Source organism: Hyperolius riggenbachi, chromosome 10 (assembly GCF_040937935.1).
Source record: "Hyperolius riggenbachi isolate aHypRig1 chromosome 10, aHypRig1.pri, whole genome shotgun sequence".
NCBI lineage: Eukaryota > Metazoa > Chordata > Amphibia > Anura > Hyperoliidae > Hyperolius > Hyperolius riggenbachi.
In genome coordinates, this window is record NC_090655.1 from 74,407,105 (window position 1) to 74,431,034 (window position 23,930).

Below are 23,930 nucleotides of genomic sequence, written 5' to 3' on the forward strand. Positions count from 1 at the left end.
TGTGCTCAGCAAGCAGTTATCAGGCAGCAGCGAGCAGTTACCAGTTAGCAGTTGTGATAGTTTGAGAAGCATTTCACTGCCTATAAACAGTCCATGGAAAGGAGACCTGAGAAATTCTCCAGACTATACAATTGGCCTGCCACAGGGCTTAAGTGAGGAATATGGGACAATGGGGGTTGTTGCACTAATCACAGTTAAGCAAATAGCACAACTCCATGCTACATGGGGAATGCAAGAACTATAGTGATGCTAGAGTTAAAGCGGAACTGTAAATACTTTTTAAACACATTGTTTCACTTACCTGGGGCTTCTGCCAGCCCCCAGCAGCCGCCCTGTCCCGTGCTGGTCCAGCCCGAGCCTCCGTTCTCCCGCCGCCGCTCCTTACCTCGACTTCTAAGTCGATGCCAGCACAGCCCTGCCAAGCAAGCATATCTTTTCTTCACATTCCCCTCTGCAATAGAGGGGGGCGCGAAGAAAGGATAGGCGTGGCCAGAGCCGCACAGGCGCAGTGGCCCGGCGGCAAAACCGAAAGTAGCTGGCGGCGGGAGAATGGAGGCTCGGGCAGGACCGGCGCGGGACAGGATGGCTACTGGAAGCTTGCAGAAGCCCCAGGTAAGTGAAACAATGTGTTTAAAAAGTATCAGTTCCGCTTTAGGCATGGAGCATGACCCTCAGCACATAACTAACCTGCCTGGCATTCAATTTCTGCTGGATTTCTGTACAAGAAGGGGTTCAATAAATGTTCACCTGTAACTTACCAAAATGTGTAAAACGAGAGTCTAGTATACATTTTGAGTATATAAAATATATCAATAATAAAAAAAATAAATGCTCCCTTTCTGCCAGGCCACAATTTTCCCCACTCTTCAGCTTTTTAGCAGAAATTGTAGTCTTTAGCATCCAGTTTTTTTTTTTGTTTTTTTTTGCTTTCAAAATTGCATTTGTGTCTGAATTTTCTCTTGCAGGTTTTCCAGAGCATGCGAAAATGTGCATACAAACGTGGATTTTAATGCAAAAAATTACATGTAAAAAAACAGAACCCTGCCTTAGATGAATATGGATGAGTTGGACTCTTCCAGCAGTTCTATTTTCCCTGGAGGAGCTGGGCTCATCCATACCGCCAGGCAGTTTTATATGCGGTACACTGCTGGTGGTAGCAACGGTAATATTGCTGCTGGATTTTTCTTTAGCAGGTTTTACTTGCAATAATAAAAAAACGATAACTTGAATCTGATGCCTAAAACTGACATTCTTTCCGCTGTTATTCTTGGAACCGGCGTATGCTTCAGAAACTCCCAAAACATGTTTTGACAAATTCTGATGCACTGCATATGCCTCCCTGACACCACATGGATGATACACAGTCACCATTCTGGACACTCACCTCATAAGTACTTGGTAGTTTTAACTTTAAACTTAAAAACTTTTTAATAGTTCCAACTGTTATGCGGGTAGAACAACGGATGAATTTTTTCATCAGTCCCTGGAAATGAAAAACAAAAAAACAAACCTGAACATACGTATTTGTAAAACAAACTATATGGGTAACTGAACAGCAATGGCAAAGAATGGTCAAGATGCTCTGTGAATTTGTTGAGCAATAAGCTACACTGCTCCCTCAAGATACATGTGGCTTTCTTCTGCAGGTGGTCCTCCACTTACAAATAAATTCAACATCAAACAGGTTTGTTCTGGGAGATTGTAAGCGGAGTCCTGTGTTATACATAGTGAAAACGTGGATACATTATTTACTTTCAGAAAACTCTGGATTTGGAGATATAGTATAAACTAAAAGTTCATTCAAAATACACCCCCCATCAAAAGTATTAAGACACAGAACATTTATATTGCACTATTCTCCTGGCAGACTCAAAGCGACAGAGGAGCAGCCACTAGGGTGTGCTATACAGGCAGAAGTTTTAGGGAGTCTAGCCCAAGGACTCCTTGTTGAATTTATGCTGGAGATTCTAACCCAGGTCCCCTGTGTCAAAGACAGAACCCCTAAAGTGTACCCGAGACTGAAGGGGGGGTTAAAAATACCTAGGGCTTCCTCCAGGCTTATCATTCCCTTGTGATCTTCCTCCAACTCATGGATCTTCTAGAATTGGCCCCGAAAAGTCCTCCAGTCGGCTCAGTCCAGCTGCGTGCACTCCTGTGGATGGGAGGACGATGGGGTGCGCAAGTGTGGTGCAGTGTTCCCCAACCCTGTCCTCATAGCCCACCAACAGTGCATGTTTTGTGGAAATCCACACAGTTAATTAATCATCTCTGCTAAGACACTAATTACCTCACCTGGGAATGTTTGTGGTTTTCTGCAAATCATGTACTGTTAGTGGGCCTTGAGGAGAGGGTTGGGGAACGCTGCGGTAGAGCATGCGCAGTATACCCTGGACCGGAGGACTTTCCGGGCATACTGCAGAAGATCCAGGAGTTGGAAGATGGCAAGAGAGCGGTACACCTGGAAGAAGCCCCAGGTATGTGTAATTTTCCTCCCCCTCGCTGTCTCAGATTCTCTTTAACCAGTACACTATCCAGCCATTGTTTAGAACTACATAAAACAGTTTATACAATACTGTAACAGTTACAATATGCAAATTACAATAAAAATACAGTACTGTGTATTTAGTAAATGAAGACAACTTTAAATCTCTGAAACCCAACGAGTCATTTGTAAATAGGGGACTGCATTCAGTTTGTGTAAGTATACCAAGATTCTCCTTTTTGTTTTTCAGAAAAAGTGACTGCAAAGAGGCACGAAAACTAGAATCCTAGCTGCATAGAGCTTTTGAACTCAGAAAACAGAAACACAGCAATGAAAGTGAACTGGAAATGGTCAGAGGACTTCAGAGCTGCAGCATTATCATTTGCACAGAGCACACAGTCATCACTTCTTGAATAATAAAAGTAAAACACTTAAGTTAGTGCAGGTTTTTTTTTTGCTGGCAAGATCTCAGAACTATCATCAGAGTAACAATAGTGTAACGGTGATAGCCCTAACTTTCCCCAGCCTGACTTATTCTAACCATCATATTATTATTTTGTATTTATTTAGCGCTGACATCTTCTGCAGCGCTTTCCAGAGTACATTGTCTTGTCACTAACTGTCCCTCAGAGGAGCTCACAATCTATTCCTATATTCGTATACCTATTGTAGTGTAGGGCCTTTTTTCTTTTTTGACTTATCTGTATGGTTTTGGGATGTGGGAGGAAATCAGAGTGCCCAGAGGAAACCCACACAGACATGGGGAGAACATACAAACTCCTTGCAGATGTTGACCTGGCTGAGATTCAGGCTGCAAGGTAAGAGTGCTATCCACTAAGCCACTGTGCTGCCCATCATAACAGATCTATCATTACATGATATGAACCATGACACAGACCCCAGACTGACCAAACTGGTATCCAGCACCTAATGACTCCAAATTCACCTGAGCATCCCCCAAGCTATGCATTCCCCCCCCCCCCCAATTCCTGGTGCTCCGTCAGAGAAAGCACAAAACGACTGAGTACATTCAGGGTCCAGGCAACTGCTGCACTGAGAGAAGGAGAAAAGAGAACAACAGACAACCTTACCCGCACTATGCTTTCCCCAGACTGGCCATTATTCCGTAGGCAGTCAAGGCAGATCGCAATCTGGGGGTCACTTCTGTGGTAGTCTTGGTTTTCATCATTCTCTTCATCATCATCCTTAAGTCTCTTGTTTTGTGGAAAACCATCTATAAGAAAAGTAAACACCACTTATTTATTCTAGCTGAAAGGTTTTTTTTTTTTTTTTATATATAACTAAGAATATCATCTCACACACTATCAGATTCCTGCCACGCAGGTACAGCGGATGTGCTGTTACCAAGCACACAACGTATAGCCCTCATTTGCAGATGTATCTGCTACATTAGACAGGTCATACATAGCATCTATGACACGTCCATTGGCTGGAATTATTGTGTGGTCTGCTGATCGGAACGGAAGCAATTGACATCTTAAGGGATCCTATCCTTACACTAAGCAAACTTAACTCAGTTACATAGTTATTTGGGTTGAAAAAAGACCTAGGTCCATCTAATTCAGGCATGGGCAAACTTGGCCCTCCAGCTGTCAAGGAACTACAAAACCCACAATGCATTGCAGGAGTCTGACAGCCAGAGTCATGACTCATAAAGGCAAATGCATTGTGAGACTGGTAGTTTCGTAACAGCTGGAGGGCCGAGTTTGCCCATGCCTTATCTAGTTCAACCAGAAAACAAAGTACAACACCAGGCTGCTCCATCACGTAGCCCTGTTGATCCATTCTACTTTATGCAATCTCTGCAAAGTGAATACCATGTGCGCAGTGTCTCTCTTTTAGCTGGTTAGGAATGCAGAGTCACCCAGGATAGAGGTAGACAGTTTAATTTGTGTGTTGTCCCCATGAGGATGGTATTATAGGTTAAAGGAGCTATGAGTGTGATAGCGAAAAGGTAACCAGCTGTATCAAAAACAGAAGAGAGATCCAGGAGGAGGGAAAGCTGCCTTAGACAATTCTCAGCTCAGTCGCATCAGTCCTGGTCTTCTGCGCATACTCGGACCTCCTTAGCATGCGCAGAAGACCCGGACTGATGCGACTGAGCCAGTTACCCCGCCTGATTGCCGCTAAATGAAGGATGGTGAAGGGACTCAGACGTGCTTATGGGGTTGGAGGAAGCCTCGGGTAAGTTAAAAAAAATTCTTAGTTCTTAGTTAGACACAGTTAGGCTTGCTTGATACTGCCGTACTGTCCCTGCATTGTGTATTGGCCCACTTTTAAATTCTCTTGACTCAGAGACAGCTATAGAAAAAGATTCAGCAAAACAGCCAGGAGACTTTTTATACTCCAAGAGAAAATCAGAAATGGCAGCTTTCATATTCACTCAGTACAGGTTTGATTATAAAAGTTCTAAGCTCAGAATTTTTAAGCACACCTGGAGTGAAAGGAATATGGAAGCTGACAGATTTTCTTTTAACCACTTCACAGCTCCAGTACAGTATATCTACTCCCCTGCAGACTTCATCTAACCGCCCAGGGGAGTAAATATACGTACTCCCGCTGCTACCACTGCTGAAAGCGCTCCCGCTTATTTGTGCGCTCGTTCATGTTGCCATCTGCCCGCCAGGAGATCAATGAATGAGAAAGCAATTCCTAATCATTGATCTAAGTCCCCGTAGCAATTATCGGCGCCTTTTATGAGAAGCTGCACGATCATTCTAATAAATAAAAGTTTCCCATCTTCAGTACACTTCCTGTAAGCATACATATTTCGCTTACAGGACATATAACAAAAAAAAAGACTGAGGCCATCTTGTGGCCAAATAGTAAAACTACATCTAAAAGTACTTTTTTTAAATGCAAAGACCTGTTTTTACATTTTAAATTAACCCCTTACCTCCCACACTCCCCAATAGTTACCAACATTTATTTTTTTTGTAAGAAAATACAATGAAATAAATTTACAATAATAAAAAATGCATTAATAGTTTTCTTAGGGACTGAACTTTTTTAATATGTATGTCAAGACGGTATAATACTGTTACTTTATAAATTATGGGCTTTTTATTAATGATGGATGCAAAACTGAAAAAAATGCATCTTTATTTCCTAATAAAATATTGGCGCCAGACATTGTGATAGGGACATCATTTAAATGGTGTAATAACCGGTACAAATGGGCACATTAGTTACGTGGATTTTAATTACGGTAGCATGCATTATTTAAAAATTATAATGGCCGAAAACTGAAAAATAAGGATTTTTTTCCAATTTTTTTCTTATTTTCCCATTAAAAAACATTTAGAATAAAAAAATTCTTGGCATAATGTACCACCCAAAGTAAGCCTAATTAGTGATAAAAAAAAACACATTTAACACATTTCATTCTGATAAGTAGAGATAAAGTTATTGTCAAATGAATGGAAGGAGCTGAAAGGTGAAAATTGCTTGGATGCTGAAGGGGTAAAACCCCTCAGTTGTGAAGTGGTTAAACAACACACATTGCCTCGGTGTCCTATTGATCCTCTGGCTCTAATACAAGGTCACAGACCCTGACCAAGCATGCAGATCAGATATTTCTGACTCAAGTCTGACCCGATTAGCTGCATGCTTGTTTCAGGTTTGTGATTAAATCATAAACCTGGTTGCAGTAGTGTCTGAGACACTACTGCAACCAAAGATCAGCTGGTCTGCCAGACAACGTTCAACGTAGAAAAGGAAATAAATATGGCAGCTTCCATATGCTTCTCATGTCAGGTTCCCTTTAAAGTAACTCTGCTTAAGCTTCCACCATATTCAGGCCAAATAATTGTTTGTTAAGAGACAACATGCAGCATGAGGTTATAAAAACATTTTACCATTAAAAATAAAAGCACCTTGCCGATAAGCAAAAAGCGGTTTTTATTTTTATCTGTTTTCATAGAAACACAGTATTCAAGCCACCCACAAAACAACTGGTGTTCTTGCTCGAGAGTGGAAAAATCCTTCAGTGTTCCTATTTTCTAGCTTTCACTGGGGAATGAGGAAATCTTTTTAAAGTGGCATCCATCCTGTGCTACATACTGGCAGGTGGTAAAGAAAGATTTAAAGGGAACCTGAAGATATATAGATAGAGATATCTCTATCTATGAATAAGGATGCGTGCGGCCAAGGCTGTGACTCTACAAAGCGAAAATGAGCCGCAGCAGTGGACCGGAGGATCGTTGAGGACCGACACAGGGCTGGCAGAAACCCCAGGTAAGAAACTTTTTTTTTGTGCATCTTCAGGTTCCCTTTTAGGCTGCTTACATACAGGGACGTTACAGGCGCACGTTAGTGCGCCTGTAACGCTCCCCCAACGCACAGCAATGCAACACAAGTGGGCTGTTCACACAGCCCACGTTGCATTACATGTAACGCTGCACGTTATCCGGAAAGTGCAGCATGCTACGGCGTTACAGCGACTATAGCCGTGTTAGACTGTTTGCACATGCTCAGTGGGGGGCAGAGAGGAGGCGGGGAGAGCCAGCTACAGTAGCCGTGCACATGGCTACTTAATATTCACTGCACTGGCGGCAGCTGATTGGCCGGCGGGACCACGTGATGCGGAGTGTCTCACTCCGCATCACGTGGTCCCGCCGGCCAATCAGCGCCACTCTAGGAGACCTTATAGGGATAGAGCCGCCTAACGCGGCTCACTCTACTATCCAATCTTGCAGCACCACACGTTGTGTTAGGTGCACGTTATGCGACCTTAACCTTTTCGGGACCATGTGAATGAGATCCTACGCCGCACTTGTGGCTGTTCTAGCCTGATGCGGCGTAGGATCTACGCCGGCCCGCAATTTCCGCTCCCGACGCGATCGTGCGCACCCGGAGGGGGAGATTAAGCTGTCATATGACAGCCGACATCTCCCCCGAGTGATCAGCAGCCATCGCGTATGGCTGCTGATCACACGATCACTACGATCGCCGTCGGATCGTAGTGATCTGTTTGACAGCTGCGGCGGCAGGGGGGGAAAGAAGAGGATCCACTCACCTCCCTGCCGTTCCAGCGACGATCGGCGCCCCCCTCCGCTCTGGCCGGCATCTCCGCTTCATCTGACGTCAGCGCCGGGTCCCGGCTTGATGACGTCATCAAGCCGCGACCCGGAACTGCTCGTCAGACAGAACGGAGATGCCGGCCGGAGAAGAGGGTCCCGTGCGGCTCATCGCTGGAGCCTGGAAGGTAAGTGAAGGCTGCGGGCAGAAGGGGGAGGCACAGGCCACCATGGGGGACACCACTCTAGCCAGCCACACACGGGATCCGGCCGCCTGACCCCCCCAAACGCGCGCACCCCCTTCCCGCGCAAAATGCCTGGTCCTTAAGGGGGGGTAGGTGGCCGGTCCCGAAAAGGTTAACGTGGCACCTAACGCAACGTCTTGGTGTGCAAGTAGCCTTAAGGTACAATATGATGAAAAACTAACATTTACCATACTACATGTTTACATACATCTATAACTTTGTCCCACAGTACAATGCACTATCAATGACTATCTTTCTAGGTAGCTGTATCACAGTAAGGGCCCATTTCCACTAGTATACTGCGAGTTTTGCATCAGATTTCGCACATACACAAATAAGTAAATTGAAACCGATTCGGAAAACACATGCATTTTTATGTGCGGTTTAATGAAAAATGTTTGCATTTGATTTTAAATCTCCTTCGCAACCTAACATCCCTGTGACCACAAAGGAAACAGGAAGAAGCAGGTTAGATGGGAAATGGATGCAAAACAAACAAACAAACAAAAAAATAAAATATTACATTACATGCAGGATCAATGACTAGTCGCGATTCACATGCAGGACAGGGCGTGGTATGGAAATCTGCAGCATGCAGTCCATATTTTTTCTACTTCGCACTGCATTTTACAAAACGCATTCAATGGACAAATCCATTGAACTGCACCAGTTTAGTGATAATGCAAAAATTGCAATTGGCACTGAAATTGCATTTGCATTGCAATTTGGCACTCAGTGGAAACAGACTGAGTGTTGGTGGGGGGCATAGCATCCTGCACCAGCAGGAATGCGAGCAAAGGTACGCATGGCGGCCTACCGGCTCAGAGTTGGCAAAAAGGAAACTAGCTGGCGGTGGGGGACCGGAGGAGCCATGAGTAACTGCGAGGGCACAGGATGTCTGCAAGGGGCTGGTAGATGCCCCAGGCAAGGTTCCCTTTAAGCTGCTGTTCAGAAAATGCTTTTGAAAACCGAGAATCCCTATGAGGAGATGGACTAGTCCAAAACCTGTCATGTTTTTCAGATTTTAACTGGACTAATCCATCTCCTCATGGGGGATTCTGTTTTCAAAAGCATTTTCTGAACAGCAGCTTAACTGCCAAAATAGTAAGATACCAGCCAGCCTCCCTACTCATGTGCACACTATTTTGACAGACTTGGCAACTTCCATTCAGGAAGTGCAAACAAACAAAAAAAGAAAAGGTGAAAATCCCCCATGGGGGAATGGACTAGCTCCAAACCTGTAGTTTCTGACAGAGTTTAAAGAAAGTCTGAAGCCTTAAAAAAAAAAATTCTCTTTTTACTTGCCAGTCCTCTTCAGCAATAAGATCATAGCTGAAAAGCTGCATTCCCATGGCAGAACAATGTATTTATACCCCCAAATCCCAGGGCAAAATTCCAAGACTTTCCAGGTCTTGAATTTTGCTGCCCGGGGAGGCAGAGCTTTGTGCTGTAGCTCTGCCTCTGCTGGAGTCAATCTCCGCTGATCTCCACCTCTCCCCACCCCTCTCAGAGAAAGAAGACAGAGGGGCGGAGATAGACTCCAGCAGAAGCAGAGCTAAGGCACAAAGTTCTGCCTCTACCAGGAAGCACTCCCCAAATTTTGCCCTGGGATTTGGGGGTATAAATACATTGTTCTGCCGCGGGAATGCAGCGTTTCAGCTATGATCTTATTGCTCAAGAGGACTGGCAAGTAAAAAGATTTTTTTTTTTTTTAAGGCTTCAGACTCTAAAGAACAAGCAACACCCATGCTAACCTAGAAATAAAAAACACATATATAAGTAGATAAATACTACTTCTATTTACATAACAGATGTATTGTGCTATCCATGTAATGATTTCTGTTAATTTTTTAAAAGGAAAAGCAGAAAATCCTATTCTAGGCAGTGGCCATCTTGCCAAGCTAATGATGACATCATATCCTCCCTGACTCTTGTTTTCCCTCCTCCCTTCTCTTGCTCATTGTGTTTTCATTAGCTGCCCTCCTCCCAGAGTTTTCAGACACTCCCACTGGGGTGTATACTAACAACTGCACTGTCTATTTTTTTATTTACACATCCAATCACTCAGTCACCTCAGCCTTGCTTATAAACACCAGTAATCAGAGGGTGTTTCTGATAAGCAGCTAGATAGGGAAATAAATAGAATAGGAGGAATATATTATAGATAAAACTCCTAACTCTTTGGCACTAGGGCCAGTGCTCATAAAGTATGTGATAACTACAAACCATAACAGCAGAAAGTTTTGAATGCATGATTAGCATCTTTATCACTTAATACACTCAGACCAGTTTCTGTTGAAATTTGATTTTTATGGTGACAATACCGCTTTAAAAAGGAAATAAATATGGCTGCCTCCATCACCCCCTTGCTACAGTTGTCCTTTAAGACTTGTTCACTGGTTATTTATGGAAAGAATAACTTTTGACTAGATCACTCAACATTAACAGGATGTGCTTTTGCCTGCCTACATTTTGAGCTCATTGGCCATTCCTAGTGCTGATCCCATGTCTCCATTTCTGCATCAAAAAAGTTTAGGCTAGCACACCTGCTTCAAAGTGCAATCGTTCTTATTTATTGCTCCATCAACACAAGAATGATAATTGTTTCGGAGCCACGGCGGGTCTCCTTCTTCAGAATGTGCAGACAATTTTTTTTTTTTTTGTCTGCACATCCTGAAGAAGGAGACCCGCCATGGCTCCGAAACAATTGTCATTCTTGTGTTGATGGAGCAATAAAGGAGAACGATTGCACTTTGAAGCAGGTGTGCTAGCCTAAACTTTGTTGAACTATTGACTTTCTTGGTGCTTGGGCTTAGCACCATCTAGGCTATGCACGCACATCTTGGGGTAAGGTGTGCCACAACCACAGTTACTTTACGTCCATTTCTGCATCAAAGATCAGCATGACAGTCTGTGTAACTGGCATTTAACCACTTAAAGAGGAACTCCAGCTTAAACAAACATACTGTCATTAAGTTACATTAGTTATGTTAATTAAAATAGATAGGTAATATAATCTCTTACCCACACTCTGTTTTAAAAGAACAGGCAAATGTTTGATTTTATGATGGCAGCCATCTTTTTGGTTGAAAGGAGGTGAAAGGGAGCATGAGACACAGTTCCAACTGTCCTGAGCACCTCTCCCAGTTGCTAGGCAACATGAACAACAACATAGGAACTCCCATCATGCTCTGCACAACATCAGGGGAAAAAAGCCCCAGCTTTTTTTCTTTGATGGGTGGAGCTTAGCTAAAAATGCAGCTAAAAATGATGCTTTGGTAAGAAAAACAAAGTTCTGATGCTGTGAAACTGTTAGCAGAACTGAAAAGGCTTGGTGTTTCTTTGATTAGATTTTTAGTCTGGAGGTTCACTTTAAGGACTGCAGTCATAAAACCCCTTAAGGACCAGACACTTTTTTTCCATTCAGACCACTGCAGCTTTAACTGTTTATTGCTCGGTCATACAACATACCACCTAAACGAATTTTACCTCCTTTTCTTTTCACAAATGCAGCTTTCTTTTGGTGCCATTTGATTGCTGCTGTAATTTTTAGTTTTTATTATATTCATCAAAAGAGACATGAATTTTGTATAAAGTAAAATTTCTATATGCATTTTTGTCCAAATTTATTGTGCTACATGTCTTTGATAAAAAAAAAAAAATCCAATAAGTGTAAACGCTATCACTGCGGTGGGGCGGGTGAGGGTTTGGCCGGGTGATCAGAAGCCCGCAGGGGGTAGATTAGGGCCTGATCTGATGGATAGGAGTGCTCAGGGGAGAATAGATGCAATCAATGCACTGGGGAGGTGATCGGAAGGGGGTCTGAGAGGGATCTGAGGGTTTGGCCGAGTGATCAGGAGCCCACACGGGGTAAATTAGGGACTGATCTGATGGGTAGGTGTGCTAGGGGGTGACAGGAGGTGATTGACGGGTGTCTCAGGGTGTGATTAGAGGGGGAATAGATGCAAGCAATGCACTGGGGAGGTGATCAGGGAGGGTCTTAGGGCAATCGGAGGGTGTGGGCGGGTGATTGGGTGCCCGCAAGGGGCAGATGAGGGTCTGATCTGATGGGTATAATGGGCAGCAATGATGGGTGGTGACAGGGGGCGATTGATGGGTGATTAGAGGGGAGAACAGATGTAAATAATGCACTGGGGAGGTGATAGGGAGGGGGGGTCTGAGGGCAATCTGAGGGTGTGGGCGGGTGTTTGGGCGCCCACAAGGGGCAGATTAGGGTCTGATGTGATGGGTAGCAGGGACAGGGGGTGACGGATAGGTGATCAGGGTGTGATTAGAGGGGAGAATAGATGCAAGCAATGCACTGGCGAGGTGATCGGGGGGGGGGGGGTCCGAGAGCGATCTGAGGGTGTGGGCGGATGATTGGGTGTCCGCAAGGGGCAGATGAGGGTCTGATCTGATGGGTAGCAGTGACGGGGTGATTGATGGGTTATCAGTGGGTGATTAGAGGGGAGAACAGAAGTAAACAATGCACTTGGGAGGTGATCCAAGGGCGGGTCTGCGGGCAATCTGAGTGTGTGGACAGGTGATCAGGTGTCCGCAAGGGGCAGGTTAGGGTCTGATCTGATGGGTGGCAGTGACAGGAGGAGATTGATGGGTGATTGACAGGTGATCAGTGGGTGATTACAGGGGAGGATAGATGTATACAGTACACAGGGAGAGGGTCTGGGGGGGATCTGAGGGTGTGGGAGGGTGATCAGGAGCCCCCAGGGGAGCAGTTTAGGACCTAATCTAAAAAAATAGCATTGACAGAATGACAGGGAGTGATTGATGGGCGATTAGAGGGGTGATTGGGTGCAAACAGGGGTCTGAGGGGGTGATCGGGAGGGGGGGTCTGAGGGGTGCTGTGGGCAATCGGGGGGCAGGATCAGAGTTTGTGTGCTTACCAGAGGGGCTGCCTCGTGCCCTGGTGGTCCCTCAATCACTGGGACCACCAGGGCAGGAGGCAGCCTGTATAATACGCTTTGTATACATTGATGCCGCAGGTGGCGCGGAGCCTAATGCCGGTGGATGCGCGCGCATCACTGTGCACGATACCCGGCAATTCAGTCCCCCAGGTACTGACGCCTATCAGCATTACGCGGTCCTGGGGGTGCCACTTTGCTGCCGCCCATAGGCAGTCGGAAAGTGGTTAAAGGACCACTCAAGTGGAAAAAATAAGGCATTAAGCAAATCCAGTTGCCTGGCTGTCCTGCTGATCCTCTGCCTCTAATACTTTAAGCCATAGACCCTGAACAAGCATGCAGCAGATCAGGTGTTTCTGACCTGGTCAGATCGAACAAGATTAGCTGCATTGTTTAAAAGAAAATAAATATGGCAGTCTCTATATTCCCTCTCACTTCAGTTGTCCTTTAAGGGCTGGATCAGATGGGTGTCTGAACCAGCCCACAAAGCTTGTGGCAGCTCGTTTAGCGGATGCTAAATGCTTTCCCGCTAACCTGCAGTAAAGCGTTTGGCATTGCTTTGCATCAGTTCCTGATGTTCCGGTGAGCCCCTACAGGATCACGGAACCGCCAATGCAGCCTATGCTAAATGCTACGCATAGCACCCAAGACAAGAAGACGGATGTACAGCAATGTTTACACGAACGCCAACTTCTGTCATAGAAAAACTGCTTACATACATTAGAATGGAATGGTGGTAGTTCCCTTCTAAGTGATGCTTTGGTCGGCTGGCCTTTACTGCCTTTTACTGCCCATGCGAACTAGCCTTAAATAAAACTCAAGGGTAATTTGAATATTATCACCTTTTTAGGGGAATAAAACAAATCTCTAGATTTGTGGATGGAGACATGGAAATTCTATGCTGTGGGGTCTAATGTTACATCCAGCTCTGCACTGACAATAGCTGGTAAGGGAAGCAGCTCTATTTTTGTCTGATGTTATTAGGTGATGTCATTGCCTGTAATTCAGGAAGTGATCGTGTGATCACCTTATCTAAAAGACAAGGTTGCATTTTGCAGTATTTCCTGTGGCTGGATTATTCATTTAATCTGGCTTTATCACAGCTTAAACTAAACTACTAAAATGCGAATACTTACTATGTAAACAATTCATCACTGGTTTGCTGCCCTTGAAGGACCACTATCGCTTAAAATTAAAATACATGTAAACACATACAAATAAGAAGTAGGTTTCTTCTAGAGTAAAATAAGCCATAGATTACTTTTCTCCTATGTTGCTGCCACTTACAGTAGGTAGTAGAAATCTGACAGAAGTGACAGGTTTTAAAAAAGTCCAACTCTTCACGGAGGGGTTCTTAGTAAGGCTTTTATTATTTATAAAGATATTCCCTGAAAAGGATTTATACAATGATGCTGGCCAGCCTCCCTGCTAACTACACAATCTTTTTTTGTGTGGCAAAAAGGCATACAAGGACTGGCACTACGGCAGCGTGCAATCAATATTTTATCATGAATCAGTGGATATTGCAATTCCTGGGTATGTCGCACGTACCAACACAGCGTGCTCAGGATCCAGATAGAAAAACAAGCATCAAGATCATTCATTAGGTAGAAATACGTAGGTCTGGCACTGCATCACTGGTGTAAAAAGAGCTTTATTTCTAGTGGCTCTTTCAATGGATAAAAGTACATTTACATTCCATCAGATGTTAAGCACATACCCGTTGTGGTCAGATGAGGTTGTGGGGCATGGTGGTGGTGGTAACGGCACCGTTACCACCACCACCATGCCCCACAACCTCATCTGACCACAACGGGTATGTGCTTAACATCTGATGGAATGTAAATGTACTTTTATCCATTGAAAGAGCCACTAGAAATAAAGCTCTTTTTACACCAGTGATGCAGTGCCGGACCTACGTATTTCTACCTAATGAACAATCTTTTTTTGGCAGTTGGACAGAGCAACTGCTATTTGCTAAGTGCTTTTGAAACTAAACAAAACCCTCAGGCAGGGGTCACACTTGTCTTTCAGTTTCTACACTTTTCAGAAAACTGAAAGACAAATGTGACCTCTACCGTACAACAGCTAATGTAATTTATAGAGAAAACTGACAAATTGCGCAAGATGTCAGTTTTTTTTTCTGCATGCGAAATCTGCATTAAAGTGTGACCTAGCTCATTGATTAACATGAGTTCTCAGTTGAAGTCAGTTTTTCTGTGCAGAAAACGCGTACGAAAGCCGGTAAGTGTGACCCCTGCCTCAGAATCTCCCTGATGGCTCTGTCAGATTTCTACTACCTACTATGAGTGACAGCGACATAGGTGAAAAGTAGTGTATAGGCCCATACACACGTCTGATTTCCGAGAACGATGGGTAATTTGAACGTCCCGTCGTTCCCCCGCTAAATCGAGCGTGTGTACAGACTGTCGGTCGCTTGACAAGAGTGAGTTTGAGCGATCCGCCAGGCGGATCGCTCAAACTCACTCTTATCAAGCGAACGACAGTCTGTACACACGTCCGATTTAGTGGGCGAACGACGGGACGTTCAAACGACCCGTCGTTCGTGGAAATCCGACGTGTGTATGGGCCTTAAGGCTCATTTTACTTACATACTTCTTATTTGTAAGTGTTTACATTTTACAGTTTTTGAGATTGTGTTCCTTGTATTCCGTTTGTAAGTTATATTTTCAGGCAGAACAGTCTTCTTTGTGACTGTAGCTAGTACCAGTAATCTCCAAGAATTAAAGTTACATCAGCTCCTGTCCCTGACAGAACATCCTCTGTGATGCTAGGCTGATGTGTGCCAGCAAGATGAAGCTGTACATCACTTCCCATAGGTAGAACATCTCTAGGATCCACACGCCTTCCAATCCCTGAGATCACCACACTCCAGGCACACGCTGCTACATCTCGCCTCCGCCTACTGCTACATCCTCCTAACCTGACTGTCTGCAGCATTCATGATGGACTGTACAGGCAAGAGTTCTCTGTTCTTCTCACAACTCCAAATCTATGGCTACTGTTTGCAAATCTCAACCTTAAATTTGATATTGAGGTGAAATGGAAGCCAAAGTACTGTGCATAAATTTATCTTTGAATCACTCTACTGTCCCATTTCCGACTGTATACACAAATACACCAACTGCCCTGTTTAGTTTCCTACTGACTTTCTCACTGATAACCTTTTACTACACGTGGCTGCAAGACAATAAGGGATGCGCATACATATAGATATGGTGCAAGATAATACCGATATTAACAATATTAGTAACATCTGCACTTTCTCCCTTACTCACACTAACCTTCTCTCTCCGTGCCGAACACTATACTCTCCTTTCAGTACCTTACTGCCTTCTCCACTATACTGGTTTGACTACAGAGTAACCAAACTATTTACCTTCCCATGAGCCACCCCTAACCACAATACAAGTTTGGCTACGGTGTAGCTGAACTCAAAAGTTGCGGGTAATAATAGCTGCAATTTGCATTTACATCCCAGAGGTTAAAGGGACTCCGAGCAGTGCCTGTGGGTATGCCTTGAGGCTGCATTTCCACTTGTGCGGTGCGAATCGTCGCGGTAAAAATTCGCATGCGGATGCGAATTTCGCTTGCGGGTACATGCGAATTTTCATGCGAATTCGCATGGATGACGATGTATGCGAATTTAACCATGGCAGTGCTGGTGTGCTTTTCCATTGTTTCTATGCGAATTCGCATGAAAATTCGCATGCCCAAACCTCATCCGAATTTCCTATTAAATACATTGTATGCGATTTGCATAGCGCTATGCGATTTCTGATGGCTCTGCCATGCGATTTTTTTCTGCACAGAAAAACGCAAAGGAATCCTGACAAGTGGAAACAGTCCCATTCACTTGTATTGCTATGCGAATTTGCATGCGAATTCGCGATAGTGGAAATGGGCCCTTAAGCATACCCACAACAAATTAATTATATCCTCACACCTACCAGCACGATGTTTGTAATTATAACCCCCTGGGCTCCTTGTATTTCATTGCATTGTGCTGAATGGAGCTGCTGACACTGGGGAAAAGTCGCCCTGTGTAATACAAGTAACTATGAAAAGATGCATACCATTTTGAAGCTCTCCCTCTCCTCCTTCCAACGATATATAAACTGCCGCCCTACGCCTTTTAGTTTTCGTTATTTTCGCGATCGAAATCGGCAGCGGTTTATATATCGTTGGAAAGAGGAGAAAGAGAGCTTCAAAATGGTATGCATCTTTCCATAGTTACTGCACTGCTCAGAGTCCCTTTAAAGGGTTACTTAAGTGGAATACAATTTTTTTTTTTTATTATTGTTATATATACTGGAAGCAGAGGAAACCTTTTCCACAGTGTCTGCTCTCCAATGTCCTCCAGAACCGGACTAATCAGCCTGTTAGTTCTGCAAGACGGCGGCGAGTCACAGACTGACCTGGAAGTGGAAAGGAGCTCACGCACCCTAGTGCCCAGCCACACTCCACAGCTAGCTCTTGCTACATGCGCACGCGTGTTCCCATATAACATCAGCATAGAAGCTTTAGCTGACATCATGCCCAGACCGGTGACCCAGAAGCAGTAGCAGTAACTGGCACCATTTTGGATGGGATTCTCAAAAAAAAAAAAAAAAAAAAAGAAACGAAACTAAACATTTACAAAATAAATGGCAACACAATACATTTAAGGGGATACTTGAAAATGCACGCCCTGCGGCTAGAGCAGTAGCAACTACGGACGCAAAACTCACATCCATGCATCAATATTGAATTCATATCATCGTGACCCTGGCGTCATAAACACCGATCACCAGGGAACATGTCATCGCCGGGGGAGAAGCAAATCCGCCGAGAAACATGGAAGAATACACCAAAGCTATTGGAGGTACACAATGAGGGATCAGCAAGCCAAAGGTGAGTATAAGCCCCTGTATAGGTTAGCCACCAGTTATTGGTGTCCCAGTATAGATAAGCTAGTTATCGGTGTCCCTCCCTCCTGAAATAGGCTTTAGGGGGAAACCTGGAACAAGCTGAGGAACCAAAAAGGAAGGTACAACAAAAAAGTTATTTCTGGTAATATGTAATAGAGAAGCAATGTAGTCTTACCCAACCGTTTAGGCAGATAAGGCGAGGAAAGTGAAAGAAGTTCTACAACACGGTGCAATAAACCTGAAGGAAATAGAGTCTGAAAGAAAAGGGGGCTCAACAGTAACTTATAACTATCAGAAATCCTCTTCTAGGTATCGTGCAGAAAATGAGGAGACTCCTCAGCATTAAGTGTTCGCTGTCATGTGTAGGGATAATAGAGAAGGCGGCAAATTTCTCTCAGTGCCCATAGTAGAGCTCACGTTGGTTGTAAAAGCAGGCATAGGCAGGATAAACCTGCGGTAGAAAATAGAAAACAGCGGTGGTAGCTACCATCATGGCGGGGATGCCTCAATAGAGCTGGGTCCAGACCGCACCGACTTCTTGGCAGATGTAACTTGTTGCTACATGTCCTGCAAGGTTAGGGATCTCTGCGATGGAGCTCTGGGAGAGGGCTTGTTGGTATCGGAGGGTAGGAGAGGATGCAGGCTCTCGAGCTTCGTCAGGGGAAGTTGTAGTATAAGTCTTCCCAGACATGAGAAAATTTTAAAAGGGAATCCCCACTTGTACTTGCTGTTTTTAGCCTGGAGTGCTGCGGTCTAAGGCTTCATGGTTCCCCTCTTCTGAATTGTGACAAGAGCAAGGTCTGCAAAAACTTGGTAGGAGTGGTCCTGGAAGCTTAGTGGCTCCTTCTCCCTTGCAGCCTGTAAAATGGCTTCTTTGGTACGGTAGTAAGTAAAATTGATTACAATATCAGAAAAGGGACCGTCAGTTCTCCTTGGGCCCAGGGCTCAATGAATTCTATCGAATTCCAGGCGTTCAATAGAGATATTTAGGGTCAGCTCCTGGAACAGTGCTGTTGTGGTAGAAGTCAGGTCCAAGATGGACTCCGGAAGCCTGCGGAATCTTAAAGGGGAACTTCAGCCTAAACAAACATACTGTCATCAAGTTACATTAGTTATGTTAATTAGAATAGATAGGTAATATAATCTACCCACCCTGTTTTAAAAGAACAGGCAAATGTCTGTGATTCATGGGGGCTGCCATCTTTGTCATGGGGGCAGCCATCTTTTTGGTTGAAAGGAGGTGACAGGGAGCAGGAGACACAGTATCAACTATCCTGTGTCCTGATTACCCCTCCCAGCTGCACATGCTAGGCTTCAAATGTCAAATTCAAAATGTAAAAAAAATAAAAAAAAATTGCTCCAAAACAGCAGAACGAGAACAACAAAATCAGAAATCCCATCATGCTTTGCACAGCATCAGGGGAAAAATGCCCAGGCAGTTTTCTTCTGTGCAGCGAAAAATGAGGCTTGTATAAGAGAAACAAAGTTCTGGTGCTGCGAAACTGTTAAAGAAACACAGTCTTTTCAGTGCTGCGGAGTCGATTAGTCCGGAGGTTCACTTTAAGTTACTGCGGCAGGAATGGTTCTCAGAGTCCTCTAGACGAAGTTTGGCATCGGCCAGCTCAGATTTGATATCTTCAGAGTTCCTTTTTCGTGAGCTTCAATGACTGTTGAAGTCTTGTCTCGTCTGTCTTCTAATTTGCCAATACGATTAGATTTCCCTCTTCAACTGGATAGCTAGTTTGTTAGCTGCAACATCCAGTTCTTTATGAACAAGGGCTTTGAATTTATCTAGCAAGAGAGTCTTTTGGGATCCAGTCCAGTGCAGGCTCCGATCTTATGGCTCAAGCGTGAGGGTGGAATGCCACGGTCACATCTGAGTGAGGAGCGGGTAGAGGATGCCATACTTGGCAGGCCTTGGCGGTGCCAGGAAGAAGAAGCAGGAGAATGAGGCGAAGCCAATCTGGATCCTTTTGAACTCCGGACCATCAGGGCACTGGTACTTCAAGATGCTGTGGAGGGGTAAAAGGAGCTAAGGAGCTCGCTGGATAAGCTGGCGTAATGAGCTACAGCAGTCAGCCACGCTGAGCATAACTAGAGAGCAGCCATCTCTCCAGCGCACCAACCATGCCCCCATTACTTGCTGGTGGGCATTTTATTCACAAGTTTTGAAAATATCACCTGGGAGAGAGTTGCATATGGGCCAGTTTGTCTTTTTACACACAATTGTCCATTTACAGAGAGATTTCTCCCACCCAGCATGGGTATGTGTAAAAATACACCCCAAAACACATTATACTACTTCTCCTGAGTACGGCGATACCACGTGTGACACTTTTTTGCAGCCTAGGTGCGCTAAGGGGCCCAACGTCCTATTCACAGGTCATTTTGAGGCATTTGTTTTCTAGACTACTCCTCACGGTTTAGGGCTCCTAAAATACCAGAGCAGTATAGGAACCCCACAAGTGACCCCATTTTAGAAAGAAGACACACCAAGGTATTCCGTTAGGGGTATGGTGAGTTCATAGAAGATTTTATTTTTTGTCACAAGTTAGTGAAAAATGACACTTTGTGAAAAAACAATAAAAGCCAATTTCCGCTAACTTTTGACAAAAATAAAATCTTCTATGAACTTGTCATACACCTAACAATACCTTGGGGTGTCTTTTTTCTAAAATGGGGGTCACTTGTGGGGTTTTTATACTGCCCTGGCATTTTACGGGCCCAAAACCATGAGTAGTCTGGAAACCAAACATCTAAAAATGACTGTTCAGGGGTATAAACATCTGCAAATTTTGATGACAGGTGGTCTATGAGGGGGCAAATTTTGTGGAACCGGTCATAAGCAGGGTGGCCTTTTAGATGACCGGTTGTATTGGGCCTGATCTGATGGATAGGAGTGCTAGGGGGGTGACAGGAGGTGATTGATGGTTGTCTCAGGGGGTGGTTAGAGGGGAAAATAGATGCAATCAATGCACTGGGGAGGTGATCGGAAGGGGGTCTGAGGGTTTGGCCGAGCCCACATGGGGCAAATTAGGGCCTGATCTGATGGGTAGGTGTGCTAGGGGGTGATAGGTGGTGACAGGAGGTGATTGATGGGTGTCTCAAGGTGTGATTAGTGGGGGGAATAGATGCAAGCAATGCACTGGCGAGGTGATCAGGGCTGGGGTCTGAGGGCGTTCTGAGGGTGTGGGAGTGTGATTGGGTGCCCTAGGGGCAGATAGGGGTCTAATCTGATGGGTAGCAGTGACAGGTGGTGACAGGGGGTGATTGATGGGTAATTAGTGGGTGTTTAGAGGAGAGAACAGATGTAAACAATGCACTTGGGAGGTGATCTGATGGTGGGTCTGCAGGCGATCTGATAGTGTGGGTGGGTGATCAGATTGCCCGCAAGGGGCAGGTTAGGGGCTGATTGATGGGTGATTGACAGGTGATCAGGGGGGATAGATGCATACAGTACACAGGGGGGGGGGGGTCTGGGGAGAATCTGAGGGGTGGGGGGGTGATCAGGAGTCCCCACGGGGCAGTTTAGGGAATAAAAAAAAAATAGCGTTGACAGATAGTGACAGGGAGTGGTTGATGGGAGCTTTCTTTACCTTTTAAAGGGAACCTGAAGTGAGAGGAATATGGAGGCTGTTATCTTCATTCTCTAACAAACAATGCCACCTGCCTGATGTCTATGCCGATGCTCTGCTGATTCTGTCACTGTCCCTGTGCGGTTATATAACAGTGCTTACACCTTGGTAATTTGTGAAACTAAAACATTATTACCGGGTATATTGAAGCTACCGTATATTCCGGCGTATAAGACGACCCCCCAACTTTTCCAGTTAAAATAAAGAGTTTGCCATATACTCGCCGTATAAGACTACCCCTCTTCACAACCTGCCTCCTCTGTCCTCCTGGCCTAACCCTGTATACACCCTTTGTATATTCCTGGGTGCTGCAGTCATCCAGGGGAGGGAAAAAAAGTTCAGGCTGTGTTATTTTAGAACTGGGTGTCAGGTGTGAGGTGTCAGTATTTGTGCCAGGCAGAGCTTACCGTGTGCAGCAGCCTTAGCGGAAAGGTCCACTCGTGTCCTGGGTCCTTCTATGTCCTACACTGTCCCCCTGCATCATTCCTGTCAGTGTCCCGTGTTTGAAGATTCAACGCTGCAATACAGTAACTAGCATCTTGCGAGCAGCCGCTCGCGTGGGTAACGGCAGCTTCCTGGTTCCGGGTCACCTGACTGGTGACGTGCGCTCCACAGTTCAGTGTCTTCGTACGCACATGTCACCAGTCAGGTGACCCGGAACCAGGAAGCTGCCGTTACCCACGCGAGCGGCTGCTCGCAAGATGCTAGTTACTGTATTGCAGCGTTGAATCTTCAAACACGGGACACGGACACGGACAGGAATGATGCAGGGGGACAGTGGAGGACATAGAAGGACCCAGGACACGAGCGGACCTTTCCGCCAAGGCTGCTGCACCCGGTAAGCTCTGCCTGGCACAAATACTGACACCCGCACCTGACACCCGGCGTATAAGACGACCCCCCACTTTGCAGAAGATTTTCAGGGTTCAAAAAGTCGTCTTATACGCCGGAATATACGGTACATAGAATATTGCTGGAGAAAAAAAAACGGTAGAAATTAAAAAAAAAAAAATTTCTCTAGTTTGTCGCTAAATAAAAAAAATGTAAATCAAAAATGTGCATGTGAAATAAATTCCTACATTTTCAGTGCAAGGTCTGCGATAATACACAAGCTAATGAAAAGATTGTCAGTCCTGGAATCTGAACACTAATGTTTGCTCTGTCCAACAAGGCATGACATATGCCCAATCTTAACGGGAACAAAAAAAAACAAAAACAAAAAAAAACTGAAAAAAATGGCAACAGTGATAAAATGCTTATACTGCCCAGAAAGCAAATCCACACAAAAAAAATAATCATACAATGATAATGTAGGGTGTACTACATCAATATTACATATATACCACGAGGAAAAAAAAATACAAAACTACAACAGCTTTGCTTAACTACTTCCGTACTGGCATACTGACAGCAGGGTGAGTGGGGTGCGGCGGGGACAGGGCGGTGCGATTGACGGCCCCGCGGTGACCATTGTTGAAATCTACGTCCTGTCAGAGCCACGCAGTCGCAAGCAGGACGTAGACTTCAACCACACTGGTCCGGAATTGTTAAGAATATAGCTGTATTTATGAGTCTGTATTTACCAAGAGCAAAGAAGATTTGAGACACCATGACATAATGTTTACTCTGAACTCAAAAGTTGCAAAGTCAAAAGCAACATTAAAAAATATTCACCAGAAAATTGGCTTCCTGATGTTCACATTTTATATTAGGCAGCGGCAAAACACACCATATTCATGGTTCACTTCAGGAAGTGAACACTTCCTGATCTACAAAAGTACAAGCTATTATCTCATAACTCAGATTATAATAAAGCCCACATCTTTCCTGTCATATCAGCGCGTTGCTGCTATACACAGCAACAAGACTAATGCATGTAGAACAAAAATATAGTATTCCCCACCTAGAAGCTTCAACAGCAGGTCTAAAGAAAGGCTATAAAAACAAAAACACAAACACACAATTTGCTCTAAAAGCGTATTTATGCCTGAAATATTCATACAAGCCAGCCTTAGTGTTTTCATTACTTGGGAGAGTAAAGGTAGCCATACATCTAGCGATGTATGGACAGATTCGACCAAGAAATCTCTCTCTAGTCGAACCTGATAAGAGATCCGTCAGCTGCCCATACACCACAGGCTGATTCCCGATACATTTCATGCTGAAATCGATCTGGAATTGGCCTTGTGAAACCGCATCTGACTGCCTCTCCACTGTCCACCCTAGTGATAAATGTCTGCATGCTTGTATCTGGTGTTATTCAGACACTACTGCAGCCAGATAAATCAGCAGGGCTGCCAGGCAACTGGTATGGGTAAAAAGGAAATAAACATGGCAGCCTCCACAGTCTTCTCACTTCAGTTGTCCTTTAAGTGAGAGGGTCACCTAGGAACCTTATGTGAGGACCGTCCAATGTACTGCCTCTTAACCACTTGCCGACCGCACGCTTATACCGTGCGTCGGCAAAGTGGCAGCTGCAGGACCAGCGACGCAGTACTGCGTCGCCAGCTGCAGGCTAATTAATCAGGAAGCAGCCGCTCGCGCGAGGGGCTGCTTCCTGTCAATTCATGGCGGGGGGCTCCGTGAATAGCCTGCGGGCCGCCGATGGCGGCTCGCAGGCTAAATGTAAACACAAGCGGAAATAATCCGCTTTGTTTACATTTGTACGGCGCTGCT

General features: G+C 44.9%; 1 protein-coding gene and 1 long non-coding RNA gene across 11 annotated transcripts in view; one reads left to right on the forward strand and one right to left on the reverse strand.

Moving 5' to 3' along the window:
• LOC137534238 (uncharacterized) overlaps positions 1 to 3,018 on the forward strand; it is a 372,799-nt gene extending 369,781 nt beyond the window's left edge. For all 6 annotated transcript variants that reach the window (XR_011024341.1, XR_011024336.1, XR_011024339.1 and 3 more), the window contains one exon: positions 2,733 to 3,018. This is a non-coding gene — a long non-coding RNA (uncharacterized lncRNA). The remainder of the gene's footprint in view (positions 1 to 2,732) is intronic.
• Positions 1 to 23,930, reverse strand: part of PCGF5 (polycomb group ring finger 5) — a 147,844-nt gene that overhangs the window by 18,874 nt on the left and 105,040 nt on the right. For all 5 annotated transcript variants that reach the window (XM_068255640.1, XM_068255643.1, XM_068255644.1 and 2 more), the window contains exons 6-7: positions 3,574 to 3,716; positions 1,385 to 1,483 (exon numbers count right to left, since the gene is read on the reverse strand). In XM_068255640.1, coding sequence (XP_068111741.1) covers positions 1,385 to 1,483; positions 3,574 to 3,716 — 242 coding nt within the window. The remainder of the gene's footprint in view (positions 1 to 1,384; positions 1,484 to 3,573; positions 3,717 to 23,930) is intronic.